Genomic DNA, 17,928 nt, shown 5'->3' on the forward strand with positions numbered 1-17,928 from the left:
GCGTGCCGGAGGTAACTTATAAAAGGTAAATCTTCCAAACCTAGACATGCGAAGTAAATCTCAAAGGACCGTACTGCGGTCTTGAGGACACTGTGTCTTAAGTAGGACTTTGTATTCCATTCTTCTTTTATCCGCACTTTATCCTCCTCCGTGTAACGGAGAGACGCGAATCTTCGCAATAGCATCTTACACTCTACGCATCCGAGCTGCTACCTTGCTCGAATCGTATCCTATCCGTCTTCCCTCTGCGTGTGTTTTGTTAAAGTGAAATACACGCGACCCTGTGCGCGGATAAATTTACGAATGTCATTTTCGTCATCGTGGAATATATTTTCCGCTGACGACGAATTTCGAATATCCCGTTTCGTGTTTAACGTGCCACATATGTGGCAATGACCGATGTTATCGGATATTTGCACAGTATTGATTGAGCGTTGCATTTGTTCAACAAACCATCGCGTAAATATCAGAAATGCATTGCTGCTATCGTATATATTTTAAAAAATTTTCAAATGACTCTTTGAGAAAATACTTTTCGTTATTAAAAATATTACGAGGGATTGTTCGATGTGTATGTTGCGTTTTGATACCAAATATCAGTACTTAAAAAATAATGCAATAGTTGATGGATGTTTCTGTATGCAGTAGAAACTTAATGCATATGTATTTTATCGACGAATATATTTCATATTTATGTATTTTTGCACGTTTTTATACATTTTATGTGCAGTTTGCCATCATGTTCGGATAACTCTTTTTCTACCTAATATTTATTTATAGCTACAGCTATAGTCTTGTTTTGTGTTTACTCTCGCACTTTACATTTCCGTGTACAGACGCTGCTCTAGTAATCATAAATTTCAAGCAAATCCCCGCGTTCTCGCCGTCTACACGTTGTCCCCTTACGAGGAACATCACTTCCTTCTGTCGGGTCTTATATTTTCCCTGCGTTATATATGTATTCCCTCGTATGAGTATATTCCGCGTGTTTCCTCGGTGTTTGCTTTTTCAAGATTGTCCGGAAGAAAACGCATATCGTTCTACGATATCAGATTCTTATCGCGAAACGCGTTGTCTCCGCAATTCGTTGCGGTCTCGTCCGCTGGACGTTCCTTTCGTTCGTTTCTGTTCCTTCGCATCCTTCGGCATCGAAAGCGGAATGTAAATGCAGTGTTCTATATTTACAAACTCGCGCGACGTGTCGACGATATAAAATACGGGGACTACATATATTTAAGTAGCTTTTTGTATTCCGTTTCCCGTCCGCATTTTATTTATTTACCACAAAGGTATTTTTTTTTTTTCATGCGCGATGACGCATTTTTCGGCTGCCCTGTATATCCTGTTTACACAAATATAATCTCATTTATTTCATAAGATAGAGTTTCAAGATTACACCATTTCGCATCTCTTTTGCGCTTGATCTATAAATATATCAAAAACTTTCTAGATTGCGACATTTTGTTCATCTATGAATTTAATAATATCAATTTACATAAATAATTCGGAATATCTGTTATGTTATTTTCTTCTTCTCACATCTTCTTGTGGTAGATACATTTGCTAGCGCATGTGTAAATATGTGATAGTGACTATTTGTGCAGTATGTTTTTGCTCGAGGCAAAGTAATTCAAGTAGTTTGAAAAATACAAATTTTTTAAACAACATTTCTCTAAAATATGACATTTGATAAATATGTAATTAATTTCTATGAAAATCAAACGCGAAGATATGAAGCAATTTTTAAATATTACGATGGAATTGGGGAAGAATTATAATGGAATATTATTGGTTTGGATCAGTCATATTTTTTTATGGCTGTGATAAATATCCGCATGAAGAAGATTTACTATCAACGAACGGATAAATAACGTATGTGGACTCAACGGAAATAAACCGCCAGTTTTTTAATATAAAAATCAGTTTTATTTATTTAACAACGGGTCACGGTTTTCACGTATGCATTCAACGTTATGCGTTTTGTCCGTACGTGAGTGCACTGTGTCGATATTTTTCATATGATTGGATAACATCGCGTAACCACAGGATCATTCATTCGCGTTTTATAAGGAAAAAAATATATCAACGAGAGATATATTTCTCTCTGATTAAATAAAAAAAATTACATACCAAATAAAATATTTATTTCTACAGCAAGAGCATAATAATTTCGATACACGAACCAATTATATATTTACAATTAAATACAATAATCCACCATCAAGATAAGACATTAATATATTAAGATAAAGAGCAGAATATTTTTTTTTTTAAACAGATGCAGTTTCTACATAAAGAGAATTACATTTCTCTCATACGCGCTGTACGTGATATATTTTTCCGGATACATTTATCCAGATATTATTTTTTTTTATATAATGCCTATTTGTTGCAAAATTAGCCTAATATCTTACCGTCGGTTTTGTTCGCGGCCGTGATTTGATTTTTTTAAGGAACGGTTTCCTCGAATAAAGTATCTCGATAATTTAAACCGCATTTCTATAAATGTCAAGTAGGAGTAAAGGTGCAGGCGGGCGGATATCGATTTTTAAGTGGCCTCTTACATCTTGTACGTATCCTCTTCTATCCGCACTTTGTCGTCCCTTGTGTGGAGAAGCTTTCCTCCGCTTCTATCTCGCGGTCTTTGTTACATCGAACGCGGGCACCACGCGGAAGTGCTTGTATGAATGCGCCGAGGGCATATTCTCTCGTCTTCGTGTTTTGCTTCGTTCGAGCGAAGTTAGATAAGGCGCTCCGTTCTCGGAGATAGGTAGATAGATAGATAGTGAGGTAGCTACGTAGGTAGATAGGTAGGTAGGTAGATAGGTAACCGCGAGACTCTTCCCTTCCTCTCTCTTACTACTACTCTGATACTTTTGGATCTCGCGATTTTATTTCTCTTTCGTTTTTTTTTCTCGAGAACCGCTCGAATCGAAGGATTAAACCCTTGCGGGCGACCTCAACCACTCGAACGACGACGTCGGTGCGTCTTACGCGAAAAAATGGAAGGAAATATCCGTTGCTGCGCCGAGAAAAATGACGCAGCGACGGAGGATGATCGGACGACTAGCGATTTGTCCCGATAACGATAACGGTGAACGTACTTCACCGCCATCCGTCAACGTCTCTGCGACGAGGAAGCTGATAATTTAAAATCCCGGAGACGGAAACCTCGGCAAAAACGATCGCCTCGTCGAGGACGATAACCCGTCGAATGGCAAAATTATTCCTTCCCGATAAGACCAATATACATATACGCGTATACTATGTGTGTGTATTTTTCTCTAATTTAAAATTATCATAATAGCTCGCTTGAGTTTTGACATTTGCCAAATGGCGATAAAATCATTATGAGAATAATCATTTATGCATAATCATCAGGATTACGCGATGTAATGTGCACCAATGTAACAATAATTATATACATCACGATTTTCGATTATATTGTGGAAGATTGTCGATTGGAACCGTAGTCAAAAGATAAACTGTCAGCATCAGATAACGTCGTTACAAATCGACCTTAAGCCACGCGGGCGCGAAATGTCAAATCACAATTGGTATCTCATCACGACGTGTTTTACGCGACTGGACGCTGATGGCTCGACAAAAAGGGGGTCGCATCCATTTGTTCACTCCGACGAGTGGTATAACGTGTTTACATTGTTTCCACTGCGCATAAAGCGCACATCGTTAGTTAACAATGCGGATGAACAGACTCGGGAATGGCTTTGACGCCGAGCGAGCGCGAAAAGGCCCGGCTCGTTCAATAGAACCCGCTTTCTAACGCATGGGTCAGTGCGGGGAACAATAAATCGGTTGCTTTCAAATCGGCGAATCGACACGCAACACTCGTCCCATTGCAAAACCGATGCTCGGACGTTGCGATCGCGCACGATAGTTGCTATAAAGCGCATGTCCGCCTGAATAAAATGAGTCGCGAGAGTCGGAAAAGCGAGGACTACACCATTATCGGGAAATAGAAATAAGCGGCGAGGCAACAAAGCAAAATCGTTCCATTGACATCCGCATCAATTATCGCAAGCTTTTTATGCGCTTTTTCACAAGCGTTTTCTTCTTTCCTACATATTCTTTGATACAGTTATCGTCGCTTGATACGTATTTATCCCATAAAACTCGTAACGGTATCAGAGACGACCGACTGGTTTCTTTCTCCTATTTTAATGACGTTCGTTCTCTCTTCTCGCTACTTTTTATTTAATTGAAAATAAAATTATTCAATATTAATTAAATTATAAGATTATAAAATATTATAACAAATTATAAAATATTTGCAATATGATAATCGTAATATCAGGGTGCATTAGACTCTGCTTTTATTTTATTCAACTATTTGAAAGTATTCTCCACGATATTCCTGGCGCTTAAAACAGCGATGCGCAAATAATTACGCTTTTGCCATTGTACGCTGCCACACTAAAAAATAACGAGCGCGCGCGGCTGAGTTTAGGTATATAAGTTCTCCCTAAAGGACAATCATACTTATATAGGAAACGTAAGACGCAGTCGTATTTATTCAAGATGCGAGTTTGCGGTTGGTGGCCATAGCGAGCGACTTAAGCGTTTACAAGGTACTAGAAACTCACATAAAGTCGTGATCACCAGACCGTAGCGTTATCCAGACTCGCCAGTGTGGTAGCGTCTTAGAGAGAACAGTGCGGTTTCGCTCCAAGACTGGAAACGGATTTCCGCGGTTTTCGACGGCCTAAGTCCAAGTTATTACGAGAGTGAATCCGGCTCGCTTCTTAACGCGACAACGCTACGCGCGACGAAGCTCATTGAGAATTTTACATCGGTAAATGTAATCATTTTATATTTTAAGGATATTTATAAATGTATATATCTCTATCCTTTTCCCTTTGCAAATTTGTGGAAAAATTTTAAAAAATGTAAAACAGTTAATGTTTTTACTTAACAATCCTTTAACAGCATACATGTATTTAAAATCGTAATTAAAAAATAAATTAAAAGATCAGAAGAATTATTCCGGATACTATTTTTAGCGCTTGAATCAACACGATCTGTTTTAATCTGTCTTTCCGTTCTTTCGAATAAAGAGATCTCGAATTCAGGCAAAATTCGCAAATGTATTTTGTGGCTTTGCACGCGTCAGCAAATACACTGTTCTTAAAAATATCCGAAAGATGACATCACGAGAAAAACGGAAAATTACAAATTTTATTTGCCTGGTAGCTTTGCGGGGTTTCTATTTTTCTGGCGGATCACGATCGTGAAGATATAAGCGAATACGAGAAATTTCAATATATACAATATAATCTCAGTTTCTCGATTGCAGTTTCGTAACGTGCATCGCGTATTGTAGATGCGTGTATATAGACAGTGCGTATAGTGCGATAAGTCATCGGTGAAGATCAAATCGCTCCGAGGAAGTCGGAGCGTTTACTCGTTCGCTGATGTGTATCGTAACTGTACGGGATAGTAGATATGTACACTAGCTGTTCCGGCTATCGATGCCGCGTCTATTAGCTCCCCGAGGTATATCGGATGAATCGCGTATCGTGGACTACCGTCGCCGGCGGCGGGACCGGATTTGATCGCGCGTAGATCAAATATCTGGCGAGTAAACGGGCGGGAGCGGCGGGATCGTCGTCAGAGAGTAGTTACTCGCGATGACGCTGATGAAGTTTATCGGGGGGACACGGCGGCCGATCCGGATCGACGTTGCCGCAAAAGCCGCGAGATTAACAAGTACGCCGGGCCGGGCCTTACGGATCGTTAATGTCGACATAACTCGGCATCACCGGGCGCGACACGTGATTACGTATACATATATGTATTCGATATATCTGCATATATGCATGTATATACCATATATGTCGAACGCATACGGGGTATAGCGGGGCGTAAAATGCAAATGCAGTCTGCCGATGAAACGCGACCGACAGATGAACGCCAGTTTGCATCGCGACTCGTAAATCCAATTCGACGATGCGATTAATGCCGAAAGTGCGTGACTGTTACGCGTTAATCTAGGGGCGTCGCTTTTTGCTCCGTCGTTCGCAGGAGATTTGTCCAAGTTTTCACCGACGCGGCGATATAACTCTTCCCGCCTCCCTTCTACCCCCGATGCTGCGGACGCAAAGAGGATTACTTTCGGATAAAGTATATGCGTATAATTCGTGATATGACATTCGTGCCTATTAAGGATTAACAATTACAATCTCGCAAACCTTTCGCTCCGATATTATTTTATATTTTATAAATGTCTATGTACACACGTGTACGGTATGTATACTTAACATTTGTATATTATTATATTTGTATATTATTTCATCGTAACGTTATACTGTCTGTTGAGAGAAAAAATCACCAGAGATTAACATAATGCATAATTCTTGAATAGTACAAATAATTATATATATATATAATGTGGCAAGCTTGAATCATACACATGTAAAAAAAATTTTAGTGTATTGTTCTCTCTTTTTCGTATAGATTAATAACAAGATATTTTCTATACGAATAAAAATAAATTGATAACTATTACTAAATGTATCGTATTACTTAAATGATTTGAATCACGTTCAACGGTAAATATTTCTTTCAACTGTTATTTTAAAGTTTGTAATAGCTATAATTTACTTTTGTGCATATAAAAAAATTAATATTGTATTATTTTATCATTAACACACATGCATATTAATATATTTAAATATTCTAACTTTTTGTATATGCATATGTATTTGTCTTATATCGCATATAAAAATATAGCAATAAGTAGAATGGAGTTAGTTTCCGCCTGTCAGATAGTTTTTATCGCGCCAAGGCAGGCGCAGTTTTCCGGGTAAAATGAATAACAAATGAGAACTTCCTACTGCTTAATGTTCGCAGCTTAATTAAACGGAAGAAGAAAAGAAAAGCCAAAGAAACTCGTCAGAGGAAAATTGGGTCGGTGGACGAGAGAAAGCTGAAAGCGACTAAGCGTTTGAAAATGGTAATCGTCGCAGTCTATATAAGTATACGAAGCTGGAACATCTCGTGAAAAGGGCAGGCCGAAAGGCGAAAGGTCAAAGGCGAAACTTGTTTAGGCAACGCCGCGTGTCAAAGGGGAAATTAGTTTTCGGATAAGTGGATCAAAAGAGGTGAACGTGTTGCTGTCAAAGTTAATATTACACTCGTTTGTGCGAGTATATTAGATTCCGACTATACAAAAGCTACAAGTATATTATTGGATAGGCATAAATCATATATACATATACACGTACTCTCCTTACGAATACTTACGTGTCGTATAATTCGAGGGAAATTGCATCATTGTTAATTTCCAGTACGGATATTTGCGGATTAATAAGTATTTGCCGAAATTAATAGCATCGGGTCGCGCGTCGCGTGTCACGCTCGAGTTTTTTTTACGCACCCTGTTTTTAACCCCGCGGTACTTGCGTTCGTCAGTTTTGTTATGTACCACTGACATTCGCTTTTGGAAATTTCAACTTTCGTCTCGTATGCGGGAGAAGCGACGACAGTGACAACGATGTGGTACGGCCGTTATCGCGATGCAATTTACTGCCTTGCGTTCACGGTTCGTCGATTGCGATTGTCGAAATTCGCCTCTTTTTCGTCAGAAACACAAGCCACCTCCGATCAAACGTTTTACACTTTCTCGATTCTCGCCCCGTCATCGTTATTGCCGCCGTGCTTTCCAGGTTTTATCTCGCCTCTCTCGACGAAATTCGGCCGATTTGCATTCAGCGGATGCGGGCGTGGAATGGATGGTTGATTCGTTTTTAATTCGCAAGGTGAAAGCTTACGTGTGACAAATGACCGATGTTTTTTCTCACTTGAAATCTCGTTTTCGGTAAGTAAAGTCTTTTACGCGTGTTCCCGAGGGCCTAAATATGCTGCGCGTTGCTACGCGTACAAAATACATTCAAACGGCTGATTTTCAAGTAAACTAACGTGGAAATAAATTTTATTGTAAATTTTTTATATTCATATATATGTATTTGTTAATTTATGTGAATAAATTTGAGAGATCCCTTTCAGGGATCTTTTTTCTAATCAAATCATAAAAAAAACCTTTGAAAAGTAATATGTGCTAAACATAAAGATTATATTGTATCAAATAAAAAAAATGAAAATAAAATATATATATATATAATAATAAAAGACAAATCATCAGACGCGCTAATTAGTATCAATACGATAATATAATAAATATCATTAATTAGGGACGTGCCGATATTGAAGTAAATCGTGTGCGAATGAGATACGTTAACAATATATTCCGCTCAAGTCTCTCATTTAACAAACAATTAACCATTTAGCCGTAATGATCGATAAACGGGGTATGACACTACGGGGATTTGTACACCCAGAATTTGACCCTTATCATTGTGCACCGATCGGTGCGCGGATCGGCTATTTGAGAACGATGTGTATACGAAATTCGATTCTTATCGCGTTCGATAGTAACTAACTGTGCGCGATCGGCCGACATGAGTTAATTCGATGATGCGCAATTACGTACGGTGTTATATTGAGAAGGACGATGAGCGGTGAAAGGGGACCGCGTTTGCCCTTGGGAATATGGGAACGGATGCAAATTAATCACTTTCGGAACAAAGTGTCAATGACGGTAATAATATGCGTGACGTATTAATCGCTCAATGTTTTTGGAAAATAACGCGCGAGACATTGCGTTTTACACGTCATTCGCCTTTACAACTTTTCAATTGGCTAATTCATCGCGCCTATGATTAATTATCCATCAAACTCTTTGTACAACGTAAACATTATCTCACGTTATGTAATTTCGTCACGCAGGTAAACGCGATTTGAAATTTTTTAATCTTTTAGTTGAATAAAACAATGCTCAATTCAAGTGCCTGATACTTTCTGCTTTATGCAGTGACCGAAACAAATAAATGCGTTGATTAAAAAAGAATAATGCAGATAAATGAAAAGAAGAAGACGATTTACATTACAATTTACGTTAAACGGTTATATATTACATATCATATTATATTTATCAGAGTAATATAAAAGGAAATATATGTGTATACGAGTCAATCGAAGTAATATATATGATAATGCGAAATTATTTACGAAGCATAGCATCATATTCTTTGCAGAAACAATTATTATTCCATTGATTTTTGTATAAACGTTTGCATCGAGAATATTTTGCATATGGCAGGTTTGATGTATAAAGAATAATTAACAATATCCCGCGATTAAGATCCAACGAATCATTCTCGACAAAGGTAAGGACCGATATCCTTAACAAGATTGCTAATGCATGTCGTTAACATGAGCACTGTAGTCCCGTAATTTTGCGCACTCTAGGTCCACTTTATCCATTTTCTCAATTCTCTTCCACCGTTCTTCCTCTTACATAGCCGGAAGAGTGACGACATTATTACGGAATAGCATGAGTAATTTTCACAATGAGACGTTGAATAACATGGTACTCCACCTTTCCTCCTAATGTAGACATTTCATAGCGATGAATCTTGATACGTTGCCAAAGGGTATATACGAAGATTCTATCCCTTGCTGCATTCGATAAGATACGATATTTTCATTATTATATTAACAAGAAAAATATTTCTCTTATTAAGAAATTCACTTCTTATTTTATTAACAAAAATGTAGATATAAATAACTTAATAAAATATTTTTAACATGTTAATCAAAATTTTTAATAAAACTATTTTTTTATTAAATATTTTTTTCCATATCAATATTACTGGCATAAAAAATATGAGATGCGCGAAACAAGTACTAAAAATTCATTATTACTTTCATAAACTTATGCTTATCGTAAGTTATCTCTGTATGCCCTAAAATATCGGGGCGAGGGTCTCGCTTAAGATACCGTGTCTTTTTTATCGCGTATGATCCGCCCGACGTAAATTGCCGGCTTATATCCTAATGGGTTAATAAAATATTCATCTTGTACTCGAGCGAATAAATCGCGTACGTGTAGATCGCGTGGGTCGTTGGCGACGTCGCCAACGCCTCCGCTGTCGCGTTTTACCCGGGCTCCCTCAGAAAGTACCCTAGGGTGCGCTCTCTCGTCCCACACTTCTCGTACGTAGGATTCGAATCCGATATTGCGCGAGCTTATCTTGGCCCCATCCCAACGGGCTCGATGAACGAGCGCACGGTTATCCCGGTGGGAGTTCTGACGGGAAATTACCTCGAAAAATGTATCCCCGACCTCGCGCGAGAACGAGACTCGAATAGACAGATTGCTCCCGGAATCAGAGTCTCCTTTCTTTCCGTTTCCTTTCCTTACGAGCACTCCTACGAGCCACCCTCGCGTACTCGGTAAGACTAATCTGCTAATCGATATACCTATCCATGGTAGAATAACGAGCCTAATTTTTCATCGCGATTAAACCGAATTGGGATACGTCGGCCCGATTTCTCTCGCGCGGTAACTCACTCATCGCAAATAGAATCTCGAGTCTTGAGCGATGAGGGGCATCGCCTTCTCTTACGGGAGCGGTTATTTTTATGAAAGTGTCCGTTTTCGCTCTACGATGCGATATATCGCAAGGGCAGGGCGGAAGCGCAAGCAATGAATTTCGTACACGTTTATGAAATTGGAACACTTCAACTGTCATCGCGAAAAAGAGAATCTTCCTATTTATTAAGTCGGATTTTACGATAATCGTGAATACTTTTCTTTACAATCGTATATCTTGCGCTCTCTTTTCTTTATTTCTATTATTACTTAGGTTTGTTTTATAGCTCTCTTCGAGACAGTTTCAGCAATCGGAAAACGCAGATATAGCAGGGACCCGCATCCATTCAATCAGGGTTGCAGTCTGACAAGGGTATATAAGGGAAAGAGTGAGCTTATCCGTAAAATCGAAAGCATAGTTCGATAGATATAGAAGACGTCCGTCCCTTTCATTCCGCTCTTTTTGTTCTACCCGCAGCTAAGATACGATAGGCTTTGTACAGTCGATCTGTCTTCTATTTCTTAGGCTGATGAAAATGTTTGTGTTACTTTAATTTCTATATTGACTGTCAGTTTCTGTTCGTTTGTAACGTGTATATTAATTGCTTTTTAAAATTATTATTTGTAAAAGCAATCATACTTTTTTATCTAGTTTGAATGTTATAAGAATTAAATGAAATGATGAATGTAAAATAAATGTAATATAATCAAATATCACAATAATTGAGTAAAGTAATGAACATATAAAAGTTGAACAAATATTCTTTTCTTTTATCGCATTAAATCTCTAAAGTTAGTAATTGTAATTATTAAAGAAAAATATGTAGGCAGATAACACAAAAAAATTACGAATTCGATATCTTGTTGCCACGACGCGAAGTGGTAGTAGAATAAGATTACGGAGTCAACATGTCACAACATATGATTCCGACCGGTATTATTTTATGTTAATTTAGTTCGCGCGTACAGAAAAAGTTTGAGCGTTCAAACAATTTAGAGAGTAACGTGCCGACTATGCTATCCACTTTTTAAGAAGACAAAAAAGTTCTCTGTATTTTTGATTTCCTCTATGTCTTCCTAAGTAACGTTTTCATCCGGCTCGCTTTTTTTTTCCCCTGACATTTCGACATACGAGCTTTCCGCTCGAACTTTTTGCTCGTCAACGTCTCTCTTTATTATAAGAGGCAATTCTAATATTGCTTGTCTTATTGCATATTTAATATTTAATAACGTAATGAAATATTTTCCGGTTATGAAATTTTGTCTTGAAAAACAAGAAAATATATATTTTTCATAAAATGATAATTTATTGTTTGAAAGGAATTGATCTCCTTTCGCATCTGACATGTTTGCTACGTTCGTAGGAATCCCAAAAGCAATTCGATCAATAGTGTTTAAAAGAAAAGCGCTTTTCCCGATGAATAAAACCCCAACCCATCGAATATTATTCTTTTCGCGAAAATGATATTTCAATAGGACCGTATTGGCCTGTCATGAAACTGCACGCTATAAAGAAGCTACTTTGAAATAAATACACAAACTTAATTTCATCACCCAGGAATATTTTTCTATGAGGACGCTTCTTATACATGGAAGGAGATCGGTGAAATGATGGCTATGAAAAAGGTGGGCGCGAGCGAAGCCTTTCTTGTCTTTTCATTCGCCTAATGGATCGTATAAAGCACGCCGTTACCAGAGGTCGTTCCCTTTTGTCGAGATATCGATTTTATTGCGACCGGCTAAGTTTCGTGAAAGTTCGAGGTGGCTGCCGTGTAGCAGCGTGAAACGAACCGAAAATCAAGACGGCGGAGCTCGAATCATCAGAGACGTCGGACAGCTTGGAAAAATAATACTCCTTCTCGGTGTTCAATAGTCCAACTTGTGATTACGTGATCGAGCATCAATACGACGCGATGCTGCGAGCAACATTGAACGATCCATGATAAAAATATTGAAATTATTAATTTAATTAATTAAATCATATAGATAAAGATATCTGTGTGCATCACTCAGCCAGAAATAAATTAATTTATATGTAAATTAAAAGCTATGAAAAAAAAAAAAAGAAAAGATCGGTGCTCGGCGAGAAATGAAGAGCGTCCACTTAATTATGCAGATTGTCAGAATACACAAATAACACGAAATTTCTAGATCACAGAGATAAATGATAATTATAACGGCCTCTTTATACTCTGTATTCGCGTCAATATATAATTCGTGTCATCAGCGTACACTGAATTCCGATTATTTAGAAATTTTTTTTAAGTCATCGAAGCTGTACAACTGGAGCTAGAATTCGGCCAAAGTCATTACAATCATCCAATTTAACGATCGTCGAAATAAATTGGGGAATGCGATTTTGTAGCTTAGCATCTTCGCGGCAGTAAACAGCGACCAACGAATTTTCGTCGGGGATCGTTTCCCGGAAGAAAAAGTGAGAGAAGGTATAAGCATGCGTCATAAACATAGCATGCACCGGACTACGATGTAAATTTGTCACGCCACGCCAAGAATCATTTAAAATTCAATCCGAAACTCGCAGTCAACTAAATTTATTACAATTTTGTCGGACTGCGTGGCGCGCTGTAGCTTTTACGAGCATTGTTTCACAATCTTCTGCGAAATTGTCAAATCTGCGATGGTCGACTCGATTCTATTCTAGCAGATATGTATGTATAAGAGATAAATAATCGCGTTAGAGACATTTTATTCCTTTAATCTCCATTTGCCGGATTAAAATCATTTTTGCAAATTTCACTTCGTATCGACGCTAATAAATTCATTGATCTTTGCACGCGCAGAACATTATTATTCAATTATAATAATGCACGGAGAGAAATTATCGATACTGACTAATTGCACTGCGTGCGATGTGCAGTTGCACGAGAAAAATAATGAATATATGCAATAGATATGCTGTTACTTGGATAAAATGTCAAACTTGAGTGATCTGGAGATACATATAATGATTTCACATAGTACAAGTGCATTTGATGTATATGTATAACTTCTTAATATCGATCAGTGAGCATATTGCAAATATAATCAAACATACACGATCCAAAGAGCATGCAAACTATTCCATTATGGAAGAACCGTCACACGATCCGTCATATCTACAAACGAACGATACTATAATCTATAAAATTAACAGACTTTTGTAATTTTCATTAAATCGTTTTCTCTATTGGCGTATAATTAATTTAAGAAAAATATATATAGATTTTTCTTTGTAATGAATAAAATTTAAATGGGTTAAGCTGTGGAGATCGCATCTTGAAATCAACGGTGCAGTAGAAAAACGAGCAGTGATCTGTAAAAGTTTGCAGCCAATCTTTTTTATTCTGCTTCCCGATGACATGATAAAACAGAGTTTTATTCTACTGTAAACGTTCACACGGAAAAAAAAAAAAAATTTCGCTACCATAGCTAATCATGATTTGCAAAATAAATTTCTAAATTGCAGCAAAACGGTTTGCTGTTGCACCTAATAAATAGATATCACAGCTAACATGTTCGCTGTTGCATTTAATAAATAGGTGTCACAGCTAAGATGTTCGCTGTCCATATATTGTATTATGACTGAAATCTAGTTACCACACGCAGTTTTTAGCTACGGCAGCTAATTTTTTTTTTTCCGTGCAAACGGTAAATGCTTTATTCGATGTTTCTATTGCATATATATTTCGCTCTATGTTTGTTTGATATACCGTCTAAAAAAAAAGATATTTTTTAAATAAATCTGACATATTAACGTTGATGAAAGAAAAAGCGCTCTTTCGTACTTCCGTCATAGGGAAGCACTTTTGTTGTACGATAAACCGAGATCGTATATTGACCTTATTACGGTTTATATTCTGCGTGGACAATGGCCGTAGTTCAAAGTGTATTATACAATATATTGAAACATAACGGATAAAGTTTCCGTCTGTATTCTATGTATGAGCCGCGTATTATCGGTTGAATAATTCAGTCCATTTCAATGTTTCACGGTGACATAAAAGGACGTAGTTATGGAAATGAGGGCGTTGAAATTTCACGGGAATCCGATTATTGCTTCGAATTCGGCGGGATATGTGTCGTTACTTTACGAATGGCAGTGAAAAATATTATACGCCGGTCCGCGTGCATCGTGTGTATTTATCTTCGAGATTTTGTCCGTCGGGAATTTTCGTTGCAGTCCGTTAATTTAACCAATTAATCAGTGCCAAGAAATTTTCAGGTAGAAATTCGTGAAAAAAAATTGCGATATTTTATATTATTGCATATATTTATGCGTTCGTACAAATTCTGTTTTTCCTAACTGTTTATATATTCTTTATTATTTACAAGATAATTTATCTGCAAAATATAATTTCAAATCTATAATATTATAGATATACATATATAATTATTTCATTTTTTTTTAAATGTATGATATAATAGAAGTAACTATTTAACAAGAGCGACAAAACGTCGCTCTTACGTTTCTTTTTTCTTCTATTTTAATGCATAGATATCCTGTTCAATATTCCATCGAAATATGGCGTATCATGGCTCATAAGTTGTGGTTTGTTGTTAGTTTCTTGCGTATTTTCATATAAAAACAGTTGCCATGGTCGGGAGTGGAAACTAACCCGCCATAAATCATTTCTTGACACGTTTATGCCAGTCGCGTGCGACGAGTTTGCCACATTACACTCTCAACTTCCCAACTTATATAAATTTCATACCGACTAAGCTACGTTTCGGAGTCTCTGCAGAGAAGAAAGTGCCAAGTAATAACACGAGAGACATTTCTGGATTAAAAGCTGTCATTTTCTTCACGTCAAATACTTCTTTTGTATTTTTTTGTACATATAATAGATATCCTACTATCAATAAATGATAAAATTCAAAGATTTTATTATCTAATTGAATCAAAATCTCTTATTGTTAAAAGTTTATCACCGATATGTAATAAACTCTATGTAACAACTGTTTGATTATATTGAATATTATTGTGTGTGTGTCGTGTACGCAAAACAAAAAGTTTCCAAACTTTATCGATTAACAAAGATTGTTTCTCTTTGTAAGACGTTTTAATATGTATATATAATTACGTCAGCATATATATTCTGTTAATTTTACACATATCGAATTTTACTTTGATGCTATTTGAAACAATTATTATCTTACATATGCTTGCTACGTTCACGTTTATGGAAATGTAAAACAAATTGCGATAGAAATCAAGCTTGATTTCCTCATAAATTTATTGAACATCATGCCCGACAATGAAATTACTCTTTGAACCGGCTAGTAAAATTCAATTTTACGCCGCGTTACTCTCGCGAAAATCTCTCAATTTTCAACTTGTGCGCGGCAGATCGTGGAAACAAACAAAATTAACCGCGATTCGAAAGCAAGAGACTGCGCGTATTAATTTGTCAAATATATTTCTCGCGCATGTGACATCTACACGTTACTCGCGAGCGTTCACTCAGACTCGTCTCGAATTTTAAGCAAGATATAAAATCGCGGCGGGAACATTCTTCAGAAAATCTTTATGCGACTTGTCAAAGAACCGAGTTGCAGTAGAGCAAACTACTAATGTTTTATGTATTATGCCGACCTTAGTCAACGACGTGGATATCGCAGACGTTGATTTCGGCATAAATATTTAATGAGCTGCTCGTAACGAAGCTTCTCGTTGTTCGAAAGCATTCGCTAGCATTTGAATTTTTCTTTTTGCACACGCCAATTAAGAAACATAAATAATGAAGATGCCAATAGAGCCGCTCAGAGATTTACCTACGAACGAATTTGCAACTTTTCTACCATTTGACTGACTCCCCCGAGGCTCGACAATATGTATCAATCAATTATTCAGATTTTTCGAATCTCTCAGACGTCCACCATAATTTGTCCCGACTGCGGATCAGATGAAAATTTTATAAATTATTAATATTAATTATTCGTTACTTTGATTTCAATTATATTTGATTCTCAACACGATAAAACATAATGAGAAAAAGTAATTGGTGTAAAAATTAATTCTGATTTATGATGTTGCCAGCGCACGAATAAAATCATAAAATGTTGACATCCTTCACAAGTTTACAGTTTTATTATATATTATAAATCAATGTAATACATTTTAAAACGTAATAATTAATTTGTATTCCGTTCTCATTAACTGCTGAGCACTTGCAATGTTTCACAGCGCATGGGCCATAAATAGTTATTTATTTTGCATTATTATTTCTATTAGAGCCTAGTGTCAGCATAATTAAATATAGTTACATGCAAATATGCGCGCACATGAGCTGTCAAAAAGATTAATTTAAAAAATAATTCTCTCGTCTTTACGCACCGTAAACAGAGAAATTCCTATTTTATTTTATCAAAGGTAAATCAATTTGCATTTAAATTAAACTCTCCGCGAGGAGAATGTTCAAGTGCAAACGGCGAATAAAAGCGAGAAAGAGGGCTGATGAAAATCGCTTCTTATAAGGCGCGAATCGTGTAAATACTATACGTCACGTCGTTTTTACACTCTTCGTTTTTTTCTACGTTCCATCGATCCATTAGCCCGATTTGTCGCGATGAGTACGTGCCGATGGATTGAGCAATTTCTGCGAGAATACAAATTTAATCTCTTGGATATTGCTATGTCTAATGGTATTTAAAAATAAAATTAAATAATATACGAGAATTATTGACGTACGTTCGAATAAGGAACCGAATGAGAAGTGGCCAGGTTAGTAAGAAGCACTTAGTTGAGAACGTGTTCCTATTTTATAATGCCATTGGAATTCTTCTACCGTCCTACCGTCCGTCTCTCTTTGTCTTCCTCTCTCAATAATACTACGCGCACTGACAGTAACTTGCACAGTGACATTAAATCGACCTTACACGCCCACTATTCATTTAAGACACAATCGTCCCGTGGGAAAAAGAGGGAATTGGCGAAAGCTTTTGCGAAGATACATATTGTTCTTATTGAAAATTTAACTTTCAAAGAAATTTTGTGAGATTTCTTTGTAATTCAATTTACGCGAGCAATTTTCAAAAATATTCTCCAACATAATAATGCTTTCTATGCATTGAGATAAATGAAAATAATCTCTTCCAAACTATTGCGAGAAAGCAAGTAATTTACTCAAAATCGTTTATATTTGAATTTAAAATGTCAATCTATTACGATATATGGAGTGAATTTTTTCATAGAAAATTCTTTAAGTCAATTTTGACTATGCGGCGATTCGCTCGGAAAGAGAATTTATTAGTTAGTATGAAATTGAACAAAGCGATGGCGCAGAAATTATTCGCTAACTGAAATTCAATGATGTTAGATATTGTACTCACTGCATATGCAGAGTCGCGATCGGCTTATCCGAGAAGAGCACGACCGGCCGGTCGAAGCGTTGATTACGACCGCAGACGCGAGCGCTGCCTTCGAGCTGTAGCCAGCCACCCTCGCACCTGCAACAAAAAGACGAAACCTTTGAGTA

General features: G+C 37.0%; 1 protein-coding gene across 8 annotated transcripts in view; it reads right to left on the bottom strand.

The window, feature by feature from the left end:
- The window catches only part of LOC138933701 (uncharacterized), a 211,494-nt gene that overhangs the window by 77,341 nt on the left and 116,225 nt on the right, over nt 1–17,928 (bottom strand). For all 8 annotated transcript variants that reach the window (XM_070296657.1, XM_070296656.1, XM_070296653.1 and 5 more), the window contains one exon: nt 17,783–17,899. In XM_070296657.1, the coding sequence (XP_070152758.1) occupies nt 17,783–17,899 (117 nt within the window). The remainder of the gene's footprint in view (nt 1–17,782; nt 17,900–17,928) is intronic.

Source organism: Polyergus mexicanus, unplaced genomic scaffold, assembly GCF_030449975.1.
Source record: "Polyergus mexicanus isolate NDT 795.1 unplaced genomic scaffold, iyPolMexi1.0 SCAF_5, whole genome shotgun sequence".
Lineage (NCBI taxonomy): Eukaryota > Metazoa > Arthropoda > Insecta > Hymenoptera > Formicidae > Polyergus > Polyergus mexicanus.